General features: G+C 35.3%; 2 protein-coding genes across 2 annotated transcripts; one reads left to right on the forward strand and one right to left on the reverse strand.

Moving 5' to 3' along the window:
* Window positions 1–367: 367 nt before the first annotated feature.
* On the forward strand, window positions 368–8,321 carry LOC127242623 (NADPH--cytochrome P450 reductase). The gene is made up of 18 exons (XM_051262229.1): window positions 368–818; window positions 2,036–2,095; window positions 2,182–2,258; window positions 2,435–2,492; window positions 2,569–2,652; window positions 2,838–2,874; window positions 3,788–3,857; window positions 3,997–4,191; window positions 4,260–4,352; window positions 4,805–5,030; window positions 5,144–5,227; window positions 5,371–5,522; window positions 5,633–5,729; window positions 6,771–6,920; window positions 6,998–7,075; window positions 7,164–7,286; window positions 7,642–7,755; window positions 7,866–8,321. Exons 1-18 carry the CDS (start codon window positions 528–530, stop codon window positions 7,944–7,946), a joined length of 2,070 nt encoding a protein of 689 aa, XP_051118186.1. The 5' UTR covers window positions 368–527; the 3' UTR covers window positions 7,947–8,321.
* Window positions 8,322–8,858: 537 nt separating this feature from the next.
* Window positions 8,859–16,897, reverse strand: LOC127242748 (kinesin-like protein KIN-4C). The gene is made up of 27 exons (XM_051262434.1): window positions 16,787–16,897; window positions 16,481–16,628; window positions 16,107–16,253; window positions 15,840–15,992; window positions 15,545–15,756; window positions 15,259–15,425; window positions 14,940–15,064; window positions 14,757–14,793; window positions 14,543–14,634; window positions 14,328–14,444; window positions 13,972–14,085; window positions 13,795–13,878; window positions 13,531–13,714; window positions 13,292–13,392; window positions 12,768–12,866; window positions 12,580–12,693; window positions 12,394–12,510; window positions 12,229–12,309; window positions 12,065–12,136; window positions 11,895–11,985; window positions 11,786–11,811; window positions 11,597–11,682; window positions 11,340–11,411; window positions 11,012–11,239; window positions 10,760–10,913; window positions 9,865–10,413; window positions 8,859–9,479 (listed from the first exon to the last, which is right to left on the reverse strand). The coding sequence occupies exons 2-27, from the start codon at window positions 16,595–16,597 to the stop codon at window positions 9,141–9,143; spliced, it is 3,678 nt and encodes a 1,225-aa protein (XP_051118391.1). The 5' UTR covers window positions 16,598–16,628; window positions 16,787–16,897; the 3' UTR covers window positions 8,859–9,140.
* Between the last annotated feature and the right edge of the window lie 1,171 nt (window positions 16,898–18,068).

Below are 18,068 nucleotides of genomic sequence, written 5' to 3' on the forward strand. Positions count from 1 at the left end.
ACCAATACATAATTTCATATACCATAAAAAAAAAAAAAAATCTAAAAACTTTCATACTTTTTATTATAAAATTTTATACTTTTCGAATTTATTTTTTTTATACTTTATTGCTAAATAACTAATACTTTTAAATATTTGAAATACTTATTTATTTATTTTTTATTTTTAAAATTTTCAATTATATAGAACACAAGTACACAATAAGTACAAATTGGATCGGATAATATAATATTATCCATCTTAGTTTTTCAAAAGAAAACGGAAGTTTTGGAATCCACCATACACTAGAACGCACATACGTATAAAAATAAAAAAATAGTAAAAATAAATATAAATACAAATACAAATACGTATCCACCCGAAATTGACAATTAATTAATTTTTGCCTAAATTGAAAATTTTTCTGCGGAGGAAAAGGAAAAACTAAAAAGGAGGAGCCCTTTTGATCCGCACCGACCCACTTTCCGACAGTCAACGCCACCATCCAAGCGCCGTCTCCGGCCGGCCGGCACCATCCGAAATCTCCAATGGATTCGCGGCTGGAGCTGTTGAGATCCGTCGAGCAAGCCCTTGGGGTCAAGCTCGGGGACGAGACTGTGGTGTTGGTGCTTACCACCTCAGTAGCCGTGATTTTGGGGCTGCTCGTCTTTCTTTGGAAGAGATCGGGCGATAATAGAAGCAAGGATGCCAGGCAGGTCGTCGTTCCCAAGCCGGTCTCGCTCAAGGACGACGACGAGGACGAATATGTGGGGCCAGACAAGACCAAGCTCACCATCTTCTTCGGGACGCAGACCGGCACCGCCGAGGGATTCGCTAAGGTATTATTTTGGTAGAGATTTTACCGGAAATTCAATTTACTTCACTTTTCTGTTTTGGATAATGCACGACTTTGATTAAAAAAAAAGTCGGGGAAACGGCCATGATCGTATCCAGGAAGCAATATATTCGCCTTTTTGGGTGAAATCGATAGTTAGAACTTTGGGAGAAATGCTACCTGTTGTTTGCTTGTTTATCTGCCATGTTGATTTCATACTGAAAAAATGTCAAGAAGGGTTATTATGAGTATATGAGTTTAGTTTTCTTAGTTGACTTGTTAATGGTGAACTTTGCTTGGTTTTGATTCCAAATTGGTGGTTTGATTTGATTTTTTTGGTTTAGATAGAATTTTTGATGTGATATTTTGTGAGATATAACAGTATAATTTTATTTTGAACGTGTAGAATAGTAGTGATTTTAACCAAACACACTTATGCTCAAGACTGAATAGTATATTTTACTTCATTTGGTTCACATTGACCAATAGGACTTATGTTGCCTTCAGTACCCCTTATAATCTCTAGGCACCTCTTTCGTAGCCAAAGAAAGTGAATTGGATCAATTAAAGGTTGCGTTAAATAGTTGCTGATTTCTATATCATTTCAGAACTATTTCTCGAGCATGGAAAATGATAGGTTCTTGTGTCTGAAATGGAAGAATTGTGCCTTATTTTTTTGTACTCCCTTGAGCAAGATTTAACCCCTTAACCGATTTGGTCCCTATTTTCCAAGACCGGGGTTAGTGTTTGTTTAAGAACACTTTCTAGCCTATATGCAATATGCATGCTTGTTGAGTTCATCTTTCTTTATCAAAGCATGACAGTATTGTTGTAAACTTAATTTTTTGTTTTCCAAAATCATTCTTTCTTTGACAATAAGTTGATGATGCTTTGGTTCTTGAAGGTTTTGGTGACATTGGTTAATATGGTTGTTTCACGAGCTTATTGCCGATTAAGTACCAACTTGCTTAAAGAGGCTGGAAATATTATTAAAAATAGGATTTTAAAGTATGAATTTGGCAATGATTAGTACCAAGTAGCACTAGTGTAATTTCTTGACAATGAAATTCACTTGTGACACCGTATAAGTTGGGAAGAAATGCATTCTGTTGCTTTTGTTTTGGTAGAGCAGATAGCACTACTATATTTGGTTTCATCTAATCTTGCAATGAGGTATGTTAATATTTGATACATGCTCATGACATGCTGTGTTTTATATAGGCATTAGCCGAAGAGATCAAGGCAAGATATGATAAGGCGGTTGTTAAAGTTGTGGACATGGTATGTTGTTTTGGACGAAGATACTTTCCATTTAGTCTATCACGGATTGTGTTATATGGCTTGTCTTTCTTCTCCTCTTCTTTTAGGATGATTATGCTCAAGATGACGACCAATACGAGGAAAAGCTGAAGAAAGAGACTCTAGCATTTTTCATGGTCGCTACGTAAGACAAGTTTGTTTTTCGTTTATACTTGTCAATGATATTATTCATAGTAGGATTGAAGCTTACTCAACGATGATGAATAATATTACTTATTAACTTGATCTCAAGATATATATTGTATATATTTCAAAATTTTCCTCCCTGAAATTATTTCCATCACTTGAGATGCTTTACAGTTATGGAGATGGTGAGCCAACTGATAATGCTGCTAGATTTTATAAATGGTTCACTGAGGTCAGTTAGATGATTTTATTGGTTGATTGCATTCTCGGTTTAGTTTTATTGTGACCATCTGTGGTACATAATATAGGGGGAAGAAAGAGAACCCTGGCTTCAGCAGCTTTCCTATGGAATATTTGGTTTGGGTAATCGCCAATATGAACATTTTAACAAGGTATCTTGTTAAGAGTAATATTCTTTCAAAAGTGGTAGTCTTGGTTCGATAATTTTGGGGATAACATCAGTACATCAGTACTAGTTTAACATTTTCTTGAGCTTATCCTTTTATTTCATTTCATTAACCATTCTTATTACTTGTCTAATGGTCCTTTTTTTTTTTTTTTTTTTTTTGTGAAACAGATTGGAAAGGTCATTGATGAGAAGCTTAGTGAGCAAGGTATATTTTTTCAAGTGGGCGCGGGCACACACACACACGTTTTACTTTTTATAAAATTTTAGTTCTACACCAGTCTCTTATTCATGAATCTACTAGCATATTCCAAGGGTTTAACCAGTAGTCTCAGCCTTTGATGAATATCTTTTCTGAGAAATAAAGAAAGATGCACTTAACATATATATATATATATTTAAACTTAAAACTCATTTTCTATTCATGTGTGTTTGGTTGTCCAAATACGCAACCCTGTTGATCCATGAATTAAATTCTGATTTAACTATGAGGAATTGGCTACATGGATTTATTGTTAACATTTAATTTTAAAGTTTATATTAGCCTTTTCTGAATTTGTATTACCAAATATTATATTGAACAAGCTATGGTCATTATATGGCCTATTGTTCTAGTTTATGTTTTTTAATATTATCTGTTCTAGAAGGCCATGCAAAAAACATTAGGTATATACAAATTCCTCGGACTTATCAAGTTATTGTGGTGGCAGGAAGGAAACTGCTTTTTTATAAGGAAATTATAGTTTTGGTAAACTATATTGATGAAATTCACATGCTTTTGAGACTTGAGTTAACCTGCTCTTCTCGGTCATTATTTTCATTACTTTGCATATCATGGTTTTCCATGCTTTTGTTTACTTATTTATGTTTGTGCCTAGTCATTATTTCTGAGGAAGGAAAACCCTGTGATGGATTTCTAAGCCTGGTGCTGAACTGTGTATTCTAGTAATTGAGTTCTTTTTTTGTTTTTAAAAGTGTATTCAAGTAATCTAGTCATGTTGATTTAACAGTTTCTGCTTTAGTGTCAGAGGGCATCATAGCATTTCATTAGGCATATGCTTAATATTTCTGCACAATATTGACAGGCAGGTTAACAGCTGTTGATTGCTACGTTGTTTCAGGTGCAAAACGTCTGGTACAACTAGGTCTAGGAGATGATGATCAATGCATCGAAGATGATTTCACTGCCTGGTATGGTATATACTTGCCTTCTGCTAATAAATTCTTAAGTATCTGAGACGATGCCTTTTTTTTAATGCTTATTTACACTCATGAATACACTATGAATACAATACTTGCTGCTAATGGCTAGAATCTGGTTTGTCTTTAGGAAAGAGCAACTATGGCCTGAATTAGATCAAATTCTGAGGGGTGAAGAAAGTTTGGACTCTGTCTCTACCCCTTATACAGCTGCAATACCAGAATATAGAGTTGTGATCCATGATGCTGCTATTCCATCTTATGATGACAATCATGCATTTGTTGCTAATGGGGATGCTTCATATGATCTTCATCACCCTTGCAGGTATTCTGTTTTCTTTGCATGTGTATCTGCCTCTGTTCACTAACTAGCTTACTGTTTGCCTCATGAAGAGTCAATGTTGCTGTTCAGAGAGAACTTCACACCCCTGAATCTGACCGTTCATGTATACATCTGGAGTTTGACATATCTGGAACTGGTATAGTGTAAGTCTTTTACATTACATTGTCTTCTCTAACAGTTGTCATTTATTTTGGCCTCTCTTCCGTTCTTGTGCATACTCTGAGAACTGCTCACCAGTAAACCTGTTAACTTAAATTCAATGAATGAATATGTTGCAAAGTTACTTGAAACACAATCACCATCATTAACTAGGTTCGGTGGCTTTACAATTCCAAACCTCAATGTGTATTATGTAAGAATTGATGTTTCACTAAAGCATTTGGACTGACTGTACACTGCATTTATAATTCAATTATGTGTTCTAAATCAATACCCTTGTTACATGTATATAATATCCTTAACCTGCTCAAATAAAGTTTATACTTTCATGTAACTTTTTGTGTTTGTTAGTTTTACTATCTTTGTTATGTATACCCCTAACTATTTCAGGTGTGGTATAGAATATGATCATCCTTCTTTTGTCCTTTGTTCTCAGATATGAGACTGGAGATCATGTTGGTGTTTTTGCTGAAAATTGCGATGAAACTGTCGAAGAAGCATCTAAACTATTGGGACAGCCTTTGGATTTACTATTTTCCATCCACTCTGACAAGGATGATGGCTCTCCAATTGGAGGTTCATTACCACCTCCATTTCCTGGCCCCTGCACACTTCGTTCTGCACTGGCACACCACGCTGACCTGTTGAATCCACCTCGAAAGGTGTTAATTTTTCCTCCTCATGTTCTTTATGTCTACCTTTTTTTCCGCCCATCATCTGAGATTTGTGAATATGGGTTTCTTGGTCCGGTCAAACCCCTTGAATATGGCTCCAGGCTGCTTTGACTGCATTAGCCGCACATGCTTCTGAAACCAATGAAGCTGAAAAGCTTAAATTCTTGGCATCCCCTCAGGGAAAGGTAGAGTAATCTTCTCTCTTTCAAGTTTGTTCTTATTACTCTGGTGTTGGAATGTGAAGGCCGAGAGCTGTAAACACTTTGGCTTGTTATGCCTGATGAACTAATAAAGTCTTAAATTAATCTCTTATACATGTATATTTTAGGATGAGTATGCACAATGGGTTGTTGGCAGTCAGAGAAGTCTCCTTGAGGTAATGGCTGAGTTTCCTTCTTCAAAACCTCCACTTGGGGTATTTTTTGCTGCAATTGCTCCACGTCTGCAGCCACGCTACTATTCTATATCTTCATCTCCAAGGTATATTTTAGTTTTTTTGGCTCAAGAGTGCTTGAACTACCCAAATGCAAAATGATTTTAATGAAAACTCACCATCATATTGATCTGTAGTGCTTATTCGATTGGTTTAGGTTTGCCCCAACTCGTGTTCATGTGACATGTGCTCTAGTTTATGGTCCAAGTCCGACTGGCCGAATTCATAAAGGAGTGTGTTCGACCTGGATGAAGGTATGGAGCTGAATATGTAAGATTGAGAAAAAAAGTATATGGTTGTTGTTTGAATTATACTGTTCTCGTAAATATCTTCCATGCTCTAATATTTGAATTCTAAAGGTTGTCTAAAAAGTCAAGATGCTACCCAGTGCTCTGAATTTCTATTTCTCTTGGGGGCCCGATTAATAATAATCATGTTAATTGTGTGTGTGTGTGTGTGTGTTTTTTTTTTTTTTTTTGAAGTTAAATTAATGGCATTTGATGTGTAAAAACTTTTTCTATAAAGATTTAGGGAGTGAATACTGAATATAAAACACCACAATGGAACCTTGGTTCGGAAGAACCAAAACATTTCGATTGGTTTAGTTCCATAGTAAAAGTAAAAACACTAGGGGAAGACCTTATAGCCATGCAAAGAAGTTCCTTTCTGTTTGTAGCTTCATGCTTGACTAGGAAATCAGCTAGATTGTTGCTGTTTCTAGGAGTGTGGTGAAGAGAAATTTTCTTGTTATCTGGGTGTCATTTTCTTGCTCTTTACTTTTCCGGAATACACAGAAATTTAGATTGTTTTGTTGAAGTTCTTAACCCCTAATTTTTTTCATGAGTTCTCAGTTCTTGCTATAGAATAATGAGTGCGAACGAACTAACGCGGTAACGCCTCATATCTCTTCTTTTTTGAAGGAAAATGCATAATCTAGCTTTGCTCGTTTCACAAAAATGATCTTTATTATCAACATTATCATTTGCCACCCGCTTGTACAATATTTGAATTTTCTGTATTTTTTTTTATTAACAATCTTAAATTACTCATTATCTCTAGAAAGTTGCAAGGTTAGTGCAAATTGTTTTTGGCTGGGAAATTTTGGCTTTGATAGCTTTTTATAATTCTTATTTCTAATTGGGATCAAACTATTGGTAAGGATAGTGGGAGGCAACTGGGGAGTTCTTTGAGATTTTTAGAGTTTCCTCCTAAAATGGTTACTACGGCCGCCCCAATTTTTTATTGTTTTTCATAATGTGGTTGACACAGCTAACCTTTTTCAAAAATATGTTCAGCATGCAGTTCCCTTGGAGAAAAGCAGTAGCTGTAGCTGGGCTCCTATTTTTATCAGGCCATCGAATTTCAAATTGCCTGCTGATTCTTCTATTCCAATTGTCATGGTGGGTCCTGGAACAGGGTTGGCACCTTTTAGAGGATTTTTACAGGTATTAAAATGCGATTCAAAATATGGTGATGACTTTTATTTGTGAAGAGAAGCACTTGTAATGAATGTATATTCCAGGAAAGAATGGCTCTGAAAAATGACGGCGCTCAACTTGGGCCTGCTCTATTTTTTTTTGGTTGTAGGAACCGCCGTCAGGTTAGAATAGTTCTCACTTTATGTAATCATTGCATTTAGAAGCGTGGAGGTTAATAATCTTTATCTGGATATTCACCTTTGTTTTTAGGATTTTATTTATGAAAATGAGCTGAATGATTTTGTGGATCAAGGAGTAATATCCGAGCTGATTGTTGCATTCTCAAGGGAGGGACAACAAAAGGAATATGTTCAACATAAGATGCTGGAAAAGGTAGGCTACTAGTTTGCTTGTGAATTATCACGATATCCCCTTGTAACTGTGCTAGCCCCTTGTATTTCTCACTTTATCTTTCCAATGGTGATGGCATTGTGCACCTGGAAATTTATATTTTGTATTTATCAAACTTAAATAGAACTTTAGCCAGTTGCTCTACGAAATAAAGTGGCGAGCAGGACCCTAACAAAATTTGAATGATACATAAATTATGAGTATTAAGTAACTTTCTCACAGGATGCAGTACAAGCTATAGTTTTTATGCCTTAGAGTTTTTATTTGAGGATTTTTAAGTCGGATGCCTAAAACTTACTGATAGAAAGTTGTGATTAATTCCTTCTTCACATTGCAGGCAGATCAAGTTTGGAGTTTGATCTCTCAGAAAGGATATCTCTATGTGTGTGGAGATGCAAAGGGGATGGCGAGAGATGTTCATCGTACATTGCACACCATCGTCCAAACGCAGGTTTGTAGACATCCCCCACCAATAATCTAACAAGCTATTGAATGCCCACATTTGTATTTATGGCACATTTCAGCTTCTAGTAATATTTATTTTGTGTATGTGGCCTCTAGGAAAATGTCGATTCATCAAAGGCAGAGTCTATAGTTAAGAAACTTCAGATGGATGGCCGATACCTGAGGGATGTTTGGTGATCACAACGGATCACCCTATGGTAAAATTTTTCGTTAACTTTGGAAGCTTGTTTGACGCCAACTCTAGAGCTAATCTAAAGTCCCCAAGACCGTCACGTAAATTGTTCTTTGTTCTATTTACAAGACAGGGCCTTTCTTTTTTCTTATATTCTCCACCTCCCTCCCTCCCCATCGACCTTGTTTTAAAAGATCCCATAGAGAAGAATATTATTTATGTCTTGTGACTGGTAATGGGAATGTTATTCATAAATGATGCTATATGTGAAAATTTCTGTTTATGTAAAAATTATTAGCATAAATGATAGATATCAGTATTGCTTGGAATTTATTTATCCTCTTGAATCATATTATGGATTGATGTTTTATGTTGTATAATTTTTGTTTTTGTTCATTCTATTCACATTCTTATGTGAAAATGGTTGGGTAAAATTAGCATTCGTAGTTATATATATAATACATACATATATTGTTGTATTTTCAAATCAGAACACACATTTGTAGCCCCTCATAGATTTTTTTTTTTTTAGGTTTGAAGAACTAATAACAAGTTTTTAAGGATGTTTGTTTGAGCTGTTTGATTACAATGTTGATTTGAAAATTTTTAATAATAGTACCGGTAAAAAGTGCAACAAAATAAAAATACAGATGACATATATTCTGTGAAATGTGAAATAAGAATATATGTTCATATTTAAAATATTACTTTATAGAGTATATCGTTTATTCTAAATTTTTTTAATTATATTAATAATCATTTAAATTTATATTCATTTGTTTGTAATCTAAATTTTATTTTTATTATTTTTCTTAAAATTCGGTCAAATGAGCACAAAAATTAAATGACGGAAAAAAAATATAATCTAACCTCAATCTAAATCTAATCCAAAACAAGGAGATTATAATAATAATAATAATAATAATTATGCAAGCAAACACAGTAGTGTACTACAACTAGTCTAACACTAGACAAGTTGTCATTCATCGATACACCATGATAAGTCATCCAATTCATTCCTCGCTCAAGTCCTTTCACGGACAATCATAACCATAACCATAATAATCAATCATACTCAATGTCCATTCCCAACCCAAACATCACTCACTCAATCAATCATCCACCAACCACAACCACAACCATACCAAAATAATCGAATCAACAAAACAACCTACCATACCTGCAACAACTTCAATCAATCATTCCATCCTCCGATTCTCCTTCCCATCTTTACTCCCACCAATCTCCATCGTCGAATTGTCCACGACTCCCGACTCCTGTGGATCACAGTTCCTCTCTTTAAGCTGCTGCTGCTGCTGACTAGTAATACTGTTGTTGTTATTAGACCTCATCGCTCTCGGCAACTTCAACGGAATATCGCCTTCCCAACTCCCCACTCCCTTCGCCTCACCATTCTCCACATCCATACTAGTCGTAGTCGTAGTAGTCGCCGGTGGTGTCGCAGGCACCAGCTGAATAACCGATCTCCGCCACTTTTTCCTCGCAGCATTATTAGGCCTAGGTATGCCCGAATTTGCCTGAGACAAGAAAACACATAAGAACCACCCACATGTAGAGCTGTTAAACGAATCAACTCGTTTATAAAGATAGAATTTATATGATTTATATATTAATATCAATTTACATTTATTATTAAAATTTAAATATTTTATTTTAAAAAATTATGAATCAAATTTAATATATTTAAAATTTATATATTAAAAAATACATAGAATAGGTATAAAATTCAAACCGAACTCGAGGCACTATTTTGGCTTGAATTCTTAATGAGCCAAGCCGAGCCGAACCTGTACCATTAACAAGTTCGAGTCGAGCTTGAATAACCAATACTCGAGCTCGCTCGGCTCGTTTAGTAGCTCTACCCACAAGTTTACGAATAATACTCCTTACAAGCAAACTTACCGCCACATTATTCCCAATGTCCGACAATGGCTTCCTCGTAGTAGCAGCAGCATTGCCTCCTTCAGACAACGGTTTATCAGACAACGCAGTTTGAAGAAGCCTAGCGCCGTGAGAGGCGAGGTGGCGGCTTCGTTCTTCGTCCGTCCCGGAAGTATCCCCGCTAATGTCAATCAGTTCTGGCTGCAACAAGTTGTCTGTTGTTGTAGCTGCTGCTCCCCTGTTGCTGCATCTCGTGGGCTCACAGCTGCACGAGTGGCTGCAGTTCCCGTTCGCTGCTCGGCATTCGCATCTCGACGTCTTGCAGTATGAGCTTCTGGTGCACGTGCAGCATGGCGCTTCCGGCGTGGAGAGAATTATGATCGGTTGCTGTTCCAACTGGGCAGGTGTTTCTTGGCTATTTGATCGTGAATTCCTTTTCTTCGCTGGCCGTTTTCTCCTTTCCTTCGTCTTTTCCCACTCGTCGTCGTCGTCATCTGATGTAACCATGTCTTCCTGTAGCTCAAGCCCGTTGCCCGTGCCGCTACCGAAAGCAATCGAGTTGCGGAGTCCCTGAAGTAGAGGAAACCAATTGCATTGCATCAATATAGCACTTATTTTTTATTTTTTATACTCTTTCCATCTCATATTTAACTATCCATTTATTTTTTAAACGATGTTTTAAAAATATTAATATTATATTGAAATATAGAAAAAATAAGAATAATAATATTTTTGTAATATATTGTAAATTGAAAGGATATTTGTAATGTTAGTAGATAATACAATTATTAAAAATGAAAATGGATACGTTGTTATGGGATAGAGAAAGTATTATATTAAAAAATTTCACATATCAAACAATTAGTCAAATTCAAATTTTTAGTGTTAAAAAACTTAAACCCGCAAACAAACATACCTTCGGTCGCAAATCATAAACATGGCCATCACGGCGACTGAGCTCAACCTTTTGCTGCTCGAGTTGTCGAACCAAATTCACTACTTTCTCCTTCAAATTTCTAATTTCGGAATCCTTTTCTCTACATTCAACTTCTTTATCTGTTAGTTGGCATCTGTGGTTTGGTGGAAAAGCAATTGTTATCGATGGATTTCCGAGACATGCTAAACTTCATTGAAACATGGGACCATGTAAGACAAGAGGATGTTGTACCTGGAGGAGGAAGCCAAGTTAAACAGAAAATTCATGACATTCTTCGCTTCAGCCAAAGAACGAACTTGGTTCCATCTTCCTCTGCCACTGAATGCTTTTTCGCGCTCCTCTGCTTCGGAAAGGTGAGATGCCATGGAAACAAGTGTACTTGAAGAAGTCGAAAGCATGTTTTCGAGAGCAAAAACTCTCGAAGATCTGGCGCCGGGAGACATTGTCTCTGGAAAATTGCTACAATGGAATAAAACCAAAAGAAGTTACATTGTAAGAATTAACTAATGCCAAGAGAATCGACATGTAATAAAACATTTTTCAGCTGTGCATTTTATACCTCAAGTTCTGCTGCTTTGCAATAAGTGCTTCTTCTTTCAGTCTCTGTATCTCATCAGCCATTTTCACCCTCCTGAAAATATTCGAAATCAAGAATCACACCATCTGAAGCAGTGATGAACTAAATATGCAATAAGACTTACAGTATTAGATACAAGAAAAAAAAAAGATAAAATTGATAAATGCAAATGCCAAAAGCAGAAATATTCAATGTGCTATGAGAAAATGTGTAGGTCGCAAGAAACTTTGAGAATTTACTCTTTCATTTGCCGCTCATATTCCGATCGCACTTCATGGACCCGCACAGTCACCTCAAGTTCATGCTCAATGGCCTGCAGTAATGCCTTCAAAACAAAAAGGTTAGTTGGTAAGATGGAGATATACATGCATGCATCATTTGGAACGATATAAATCTATAAAGATCTTCCTGAAGGGGGACACGTATACCTGAATCCCGGGACCTTTGGTACTTCCTGTATACAATACACAAAAGAATGATTAAAATCACAAAAGTTGTACAGTGAGATTAAATTAAGACCAAAAAACCATGTCATACCAGGAGCTTCTCGAGAAGCTTTGCGAGAATCAAGCAACTCCTTAAGCCTTTTTGTTGCCATAGCAGCTTCTTCAGTCTTACGTTGCAATACCTGGTTGATGGCCCGAAATATTATGAAGTTCAACTTCACATAATTTTAGAAAACTCAGTAATGCCAAGACAAGAATTACCAGCTTTTGCCTTTGGTTGAGTGCTAACAGTTTATGCATTTCGTATTCATTTCTTCTGCCCTCCTTCTTAAGCTAAAGAAATGGCCACCCAAAAATTAATCAGGTATCGGACTGAGTATATGATCAAAACTATTTTATGCTTAAATGTAAATCTCAATATCTACCTGAAGCACTTCTTTTTCTCGACATGCTTTCCACTGTCTGAATTGCTCAGATTCTTGCTTCACCTTTTGTTGTAATTGAACCTTCACATGGAAAACGCCATTAGCACGCGCAGAACTTATGTTTCAGAGAATACAAGCAGCAAATATCACAAAGTTAAAACAAACCTTTTGTGTTTTTATCCTGTGGATCTCATCCTGTAGTCTTTTTGCAGCTTCGTCACTTTTTTGTTTCTGCCTAAGAAGTTGAGCTTGAGCATCCTGCTTTTTCTTCAACTCAGCAACCTGTAGAGAGATCGAAGTCATTAAACAAGCACATAATTCAGAAGACAACATTTCAAGATGGATTTTTACCTGCGTTTCAAGAACATTGAGTTTTTGAAGATACTCCTCCTTCAGTTTTTGAGCACTATCATCAGAATTTGAACTGATATTGGCATAACTATGCCTGAGTTCTTCGATCTCTTTCTACAAAAAGAAACGCATAATAAGCGCTCATAACAATTAATATATCCAGGTGTAAAATAAGGAATCAAACATACCTGTAAGGCCCTCTTTTCGACCTCCAACTCGTGAACTTTTTTCTCGTAATGCTGCTTAAGAACTGAAGTTTCGCCACTCGCAAATTGTTTCATTTCAGCCTTTCAAGTCAGAAAAAAGAAAATTGAGAAGTCAAGAACTAGTGCCTGTCCTACAGTCTCTCCAGGCCAAAATCATGTTCCAGAGAACATATCCAACATAAGAATACCGAAAAGAAAAACAAAGTCCTCGTAAACAACTTTGATTCTGTATTACATAAATCAATTTATACAAAGGGAGAAAAGATCAATATTAGCAGTTCCTATAACTAACATCTACTGAAACTTACACTACAAACACAGAATCCAAAGACGGGTAAAACAAATTGTTTTGGGAAAGTTGTTTTGGAAAGACTTCAATAAATTCCAACACTTTACGTTCTTATGATTCTGGACGTGTCCGTACCATCAAAACCTCGGTGAAAAATTATTTAACTAGAAATTCATTAACAAGGTTTGAAACTTGGGTGCTCTTGCAAATACTTTACCTCTTTCTGTTCGAGTCTCTTATCCAATTCTCTGAGTTCTCTATCCATCTTTTCCTGGAAAGAAGAATGCTCAAGTTCCTTCTCGACATCTTCAACTACATCTGCATGACATAAACATTGAGTTTATGCAAGCAGCACCTAAACTGACTTGTTTGTGCAGATATTCTTCATCAAGAAAATCACATACATTCACAACATGTAGTTGTTACAAAGTTTGAACTTCAGAAGAGCTATCATACCATCAGATTCTATTGTCTGTACATCAGAATCTATGAGATAAGAGTTTCTTGAGTGAGCTTCATCTTCTGAATCGAAATAATCTCCAGAAGTCTCATGTTTCAAACGGCTTAAATTTCGTATCCTCATAAGTTCACTCTCTAATTCCTGAATCTTACTAACATAACTTTTCACAATATCATAATCCTGAAGAAAGGAAAATGATTTATTATTGAAGGTTAAAAATATGAAAATGAAAAACAAAGAAAATAAAGTCTAAAGCAAACCTTATCAGAAGCAGTGTCATCTTCATCCAAAAGTTTTCCATTTCGAGCTGATTGAAGTTTCATCATCAGTGTATCCCTTTCCACCTAATGCATCATTTGATCAATAAAGCTAACAGCATTTGTAACCCTCAAACTCATATCTTTCAGAATTTGATTTAACATCAAAAGATTACAAACCTGAGCATCAACAGCCCGCTGTGACAGGTGATCATAACCAATTCTACATTCTCTCAACGCCTCCTGTAGTTCCATTTTACTTGCTTCGAGCAATGATATTTTGTGCTTAAGAATCTGAGACCAAGAAATATTAAAGTCTAAATCAATTGAAAATCAAGAAAGTGAAATAAAAATATAGGTTTTAGTAAACATAGAGATTCATAAACTATCAAACGCTTCTGAATAAAAAACTAATTCCACTTTTTATGTATCAAGTGTCACGTAACACATTTCAAGTTAAACAACATGACTAATGTCTTATGTATATTGACAAATTGATGCTTGGAATAAACTAAGAGCTGGCAGGAATATTTTACTTTAATTTCCTCCGCTGGTGCGTTGGATTCTCCACGGAAGTAGAGTAATTCTGATTGTAACTGTTCTATTTGACTTCGCATCCTTTGTAGTTGGGCAGCCATAGGATCACGGTTGACCTACAAAATTGAACAAAAAAGAAAGGGGGAAAACAAAGTAAATATCCTGCATCATTTGAAAATTGTTTTGACAATTAAATACTCAATTTGTAGCTTACAATTGCTTTGTTCTGAATGTTCCGTGCTCGATTCGCATATTTCAGTGTATTAAGTGTCTCCTCGGCATTGCTATCAGCAGGGCTAACACAAGCTGGAAATACGTCAAACATGATAGCTATTAGAAGAGAAAAAAGAATAATTGGATTCTTAACTGTCATGTGGCAAAATAAAGAATGACTTCTTTATCATTTTAAGTAAAGGTTGATAGTATACCAATCATAACTGTTTTGCTATTTCCGCCAAGGGAATCCTACACAAAGGAATCAACAGGCAGCATGAGAACATTAATTCATATGTAATAACTACGCTCAATTTCTCTGGAAGACGTTTAGAACATTGGAAAATTGGCGAACATATTAAAAGTTCATGATAAATGAAATATGATAACATCCTTACCTGAAGTATGCGTGTCAACTTGCTGTCACGGTAAGGAACATGCCCGCCTTCTTTGCGCTTCCTATCATCTCCCAAAGCACTAATGACATTTCCAAGAGCCAGCAAACCCTTGTTGATGTGAATACCTTATCACATTTCACCAGAAAATATAATTTCATTAAATCTTCTGAAAGTAATAGATAATCAACATCCACTCAAGTCAAAGCAGCATAGCATAAGATATGGGAATAACCATGTGGCAGAACCGCGCATGAAAGTAAATTGGTGAAGTTGTCACTGGAATTGAATGTGCATATTGAAATTAATATAAAAAAATAACCTTCTTGTAAGCGTAATCCATCTGCACCAGTCCGTTTTGCTCGTTCCGATCCAGCAAGATCCACCAAGTGAAGCTTCGCGGTCAAAACATCATCCCCAACATCATCTCCTGAAGAATGGGCCATTCTCCTTTGTTCCATGGAGATGGTGAAAATAGCATGCGATCGACTGGAGGGATCAAAAGTGAAAGTAAATGACAATAGTTTTTCAAAATTTATCAACACTAAACACATAATTAAACTTCCATTAACTTTTTATATACAGCTATATAAGAGCTGAAAACCCACCTTGATTGACTGTTCATATTTGTGCTACCTGTAGCACGAGATAAAGAACCCTGCAACAAGTATGAAGCCATCTCCTCTTTTGATCTCACTTCGGCTTCTGTAACCCCAGCAAGGGCAATTCCTCCATTCACTCTTTCTCTTATTTGAATAGGAACTCTTGCAGGCCCTGTAGTCCTCGAATCAAGCAAATCAAATACTTCTTCCTTGAAAATCTGCAAAGTTAAACTTAAACAAATTAAAATACGATACAGCAACAAAATCATCACCAAACTAGCATTGTGTACACAGTTGTTACCTCAATAAATGAAACTCTTATTAAAAATTCAGTAGACTCTTTCAAAGTCTCAACTTCGCTGAAAATGGTTTCCATCACTCTGGGAATGACCCCATTCTTCTGTTCCTCTCCATTATAATTTGTGCCCATGGTGTATGTCTTTCCGGAACCAGTCTAAAACACAAAAATTATCAACATAGAAATGGAATTTCAGCATCTTTCAAAAGGTAACAGTTGACTAATTCAGGGATATTAGCAAACATGCAATGAAACACAGAAATACCCTACCTGACCATAGGCAAGTACTGTGCCATTGTAACCATGCAGCAGAGCATCCACCAATGGGGCAACGCATTCCTCAAATATTGATGAAGAAGGCAAACCCGTGCTACCAAATACACAGTCAAATGTGAATGCATGAGATCCGATTTGAACCTGTTTACGCAGCCAACGCACCAACACCAATGAAAACCTTTTTCCCATGAATGCAGTTGCACAATAAATAAGAAAAATTAAAATCGATTTAATGCGTACGAAACTCAGGTAGATCTTGAACCTAAACCCAATTTTGAATGCGAATAGACCAAAATAAACCACCTTCTAGCTCGAAACATTTCCAGAATCACTCAAAATTATAAAATGATGTAGAGTTCAAACTCAACCTGCTTTTCAGCGGGATAAACCGTAATACAATCAGTACATCCAACGAGAAGCTCGGGAGTAACGAGCGGTCGGATATTCACTGCAACCCTAACACTCTGCGACTCCGGATTCTCCATATCCCGCCGACCAAAACCCTAATCTCCTCGTCTGGAACAAAACAGATGAAAACAGCGTCAACAAACCAATCAAAGCATCAATTCTGAATCCGAATCCAAAATACACAACCCGCCCTCGGCCAAAATCTGAATACAAAACAAAATCTAAAAAAGCAAAGAGCAGCAGCGGATAGAGAAGATAACACTTACATTGCTCTCGATCTCAGCTGGAAATGGGAGAAGGAAGAAAACGAACGGTCGACCGATCTGTGTGGAGTGAGTGTACCGTTGAGAGATGAGGCGGCTGTTTGATTTGAATTTGGAGAGAAGAAGGAAAGAGACGCAATTTGAATATATAATTGAAAATGGAAAATGGAATTAAAAATTAAAAAATAAAATAAAAATGGCGGTTTTCCGCAATTCAAAATTTTTGAATTTTTTCTTTGTTTTTTTTTAAATGTAAAATCGTGTTTTAACCTATCAGTAATCATAAATGCGCCTTTAGTTAAAATTGAAGGCACTTAACACTTGTCTCTTCATTACTGCCAAGTGCCAATAATGGAAATTTTCTTCGAGTTTTATTTGAGTCAATTATTTCATTAATGTTAAATTTTTTTCAAAAATACAAAAATAATATTTCTAAAACAATCTATACGTTTTCTATCTGTTCATGTTCATTGATATTTTTTATTTTAGTAAATTATACTTATTTAAAGTATATTTAATAAATATAAATTATTTTAATTAAATTCGTAAGATAAATTTTTTTAAAAAAATTATTTTTGAGTTCCATTGTAGTTTCATTATTATTTCAGTTCTATAATTAAATGTCATTTTAAAATAGTTTTAAGAAAATTTTTTATATATTTAATCCCGATGCCTACGTGACATATACATAGTATGCCGGTGGACACATGTTGGTTAGGTCAATCACGTAACTAACATGTGTCTGTCATCTGCATAATTTTTATTTTATAATTTTTATTTTAAAATATAAAAAAATAAAATAAAAAATAAATAAAAACTAAAATTAAAAATTATTCGTGTATCCATCAACACAACACCAATAGGTAAATCATTTTTATTTTATATATTAAGAAATAGATAATAAAATATAAATAATTTAATTAAAAAATATGCTAGTATATAAAGTCAAGTGACACTGATTTGACAAACATACAAATAATTTTTATTTGTATTTTATTTATTTTATATTTTTAATTTCATATTTTATTTACAAACATATAAATAATTTTTATTTGTATTTTATTTATTTTATATTTTTAATTTCATATTTTATTACTTATAGCATAATAAGTCTCATGCCCTAATAAAGAAAAAAAACACAAAAGTGGGATAGAATAGTTCTTGCATTTCCAGAGGCTATTTCTTGATTGAAGTGTTAAGTTTTGATGTTTTATCACGCCCAGGCTTATCAAAATAGACAATAATCTAAATCATTCTTGTTCACCGTAAACACGAAAATTTAAAA

This window comes from Andrographis paniculata, unplaced genomic scaffold, assembly GCF_009805555.1.
Source record: "Andrographis paniculata isolate CXL003 unplaced genomic scaffold, ASM980555v1 Contig87END, whole genome shotgun sequence".
NCBI lineage: Eukaryota > Viridiplantae > Streptophyta > Magnoliopsida > Lamiales > Acanthaceae > Andrographis > Andrographis paniculata.

Bases quoted from the DNA above. Each gene is read 5' to 3' on its own strand.
- LOC127242623 (XM_051262229.1), top strand. From the start codon at position 528: ATGGATTCGCGGCTGGAGCTGTTGAGATCCGTCGAGCAAGCCCTTGGG. The intron at 2,653-2,837 runs GTATCTTGTTAA...TTTGTGAAACAG, and splicing joins AATATGAACATTTTAACAAG to ATTGGAAAGGTCATTGATGA. The intron at 5,730-6,770 runs GTATGGAGCTGA...AAATATGTTCAG, and splicing joins TGTGTTCGACCTGGATGAAG to CATGCAGTTCCCTTGGAGAA.
- LOC127242748 (XM_051262434.1), bottom strand. From the start codon at position 16,597: ATGGAGAATCCGGAGTCGCAGAGTGTTAGGGTTGCAGTGAATATCCGA. The intron at 10,414-10,759 runs GTATGTTTGTTT...CCTCTACTTCAG, and splicing joins TTTATGATTTGCGACCGAAG to GGACTCCGCAACTCGATTGC. The intron at 9,480-9,864 runs GTAAGTTTGCTT...TTCTTGTCTCAG, and splicing joins ACATTGGGAATAATGTGGCG to GCAAATTCGGGCATACCTAG.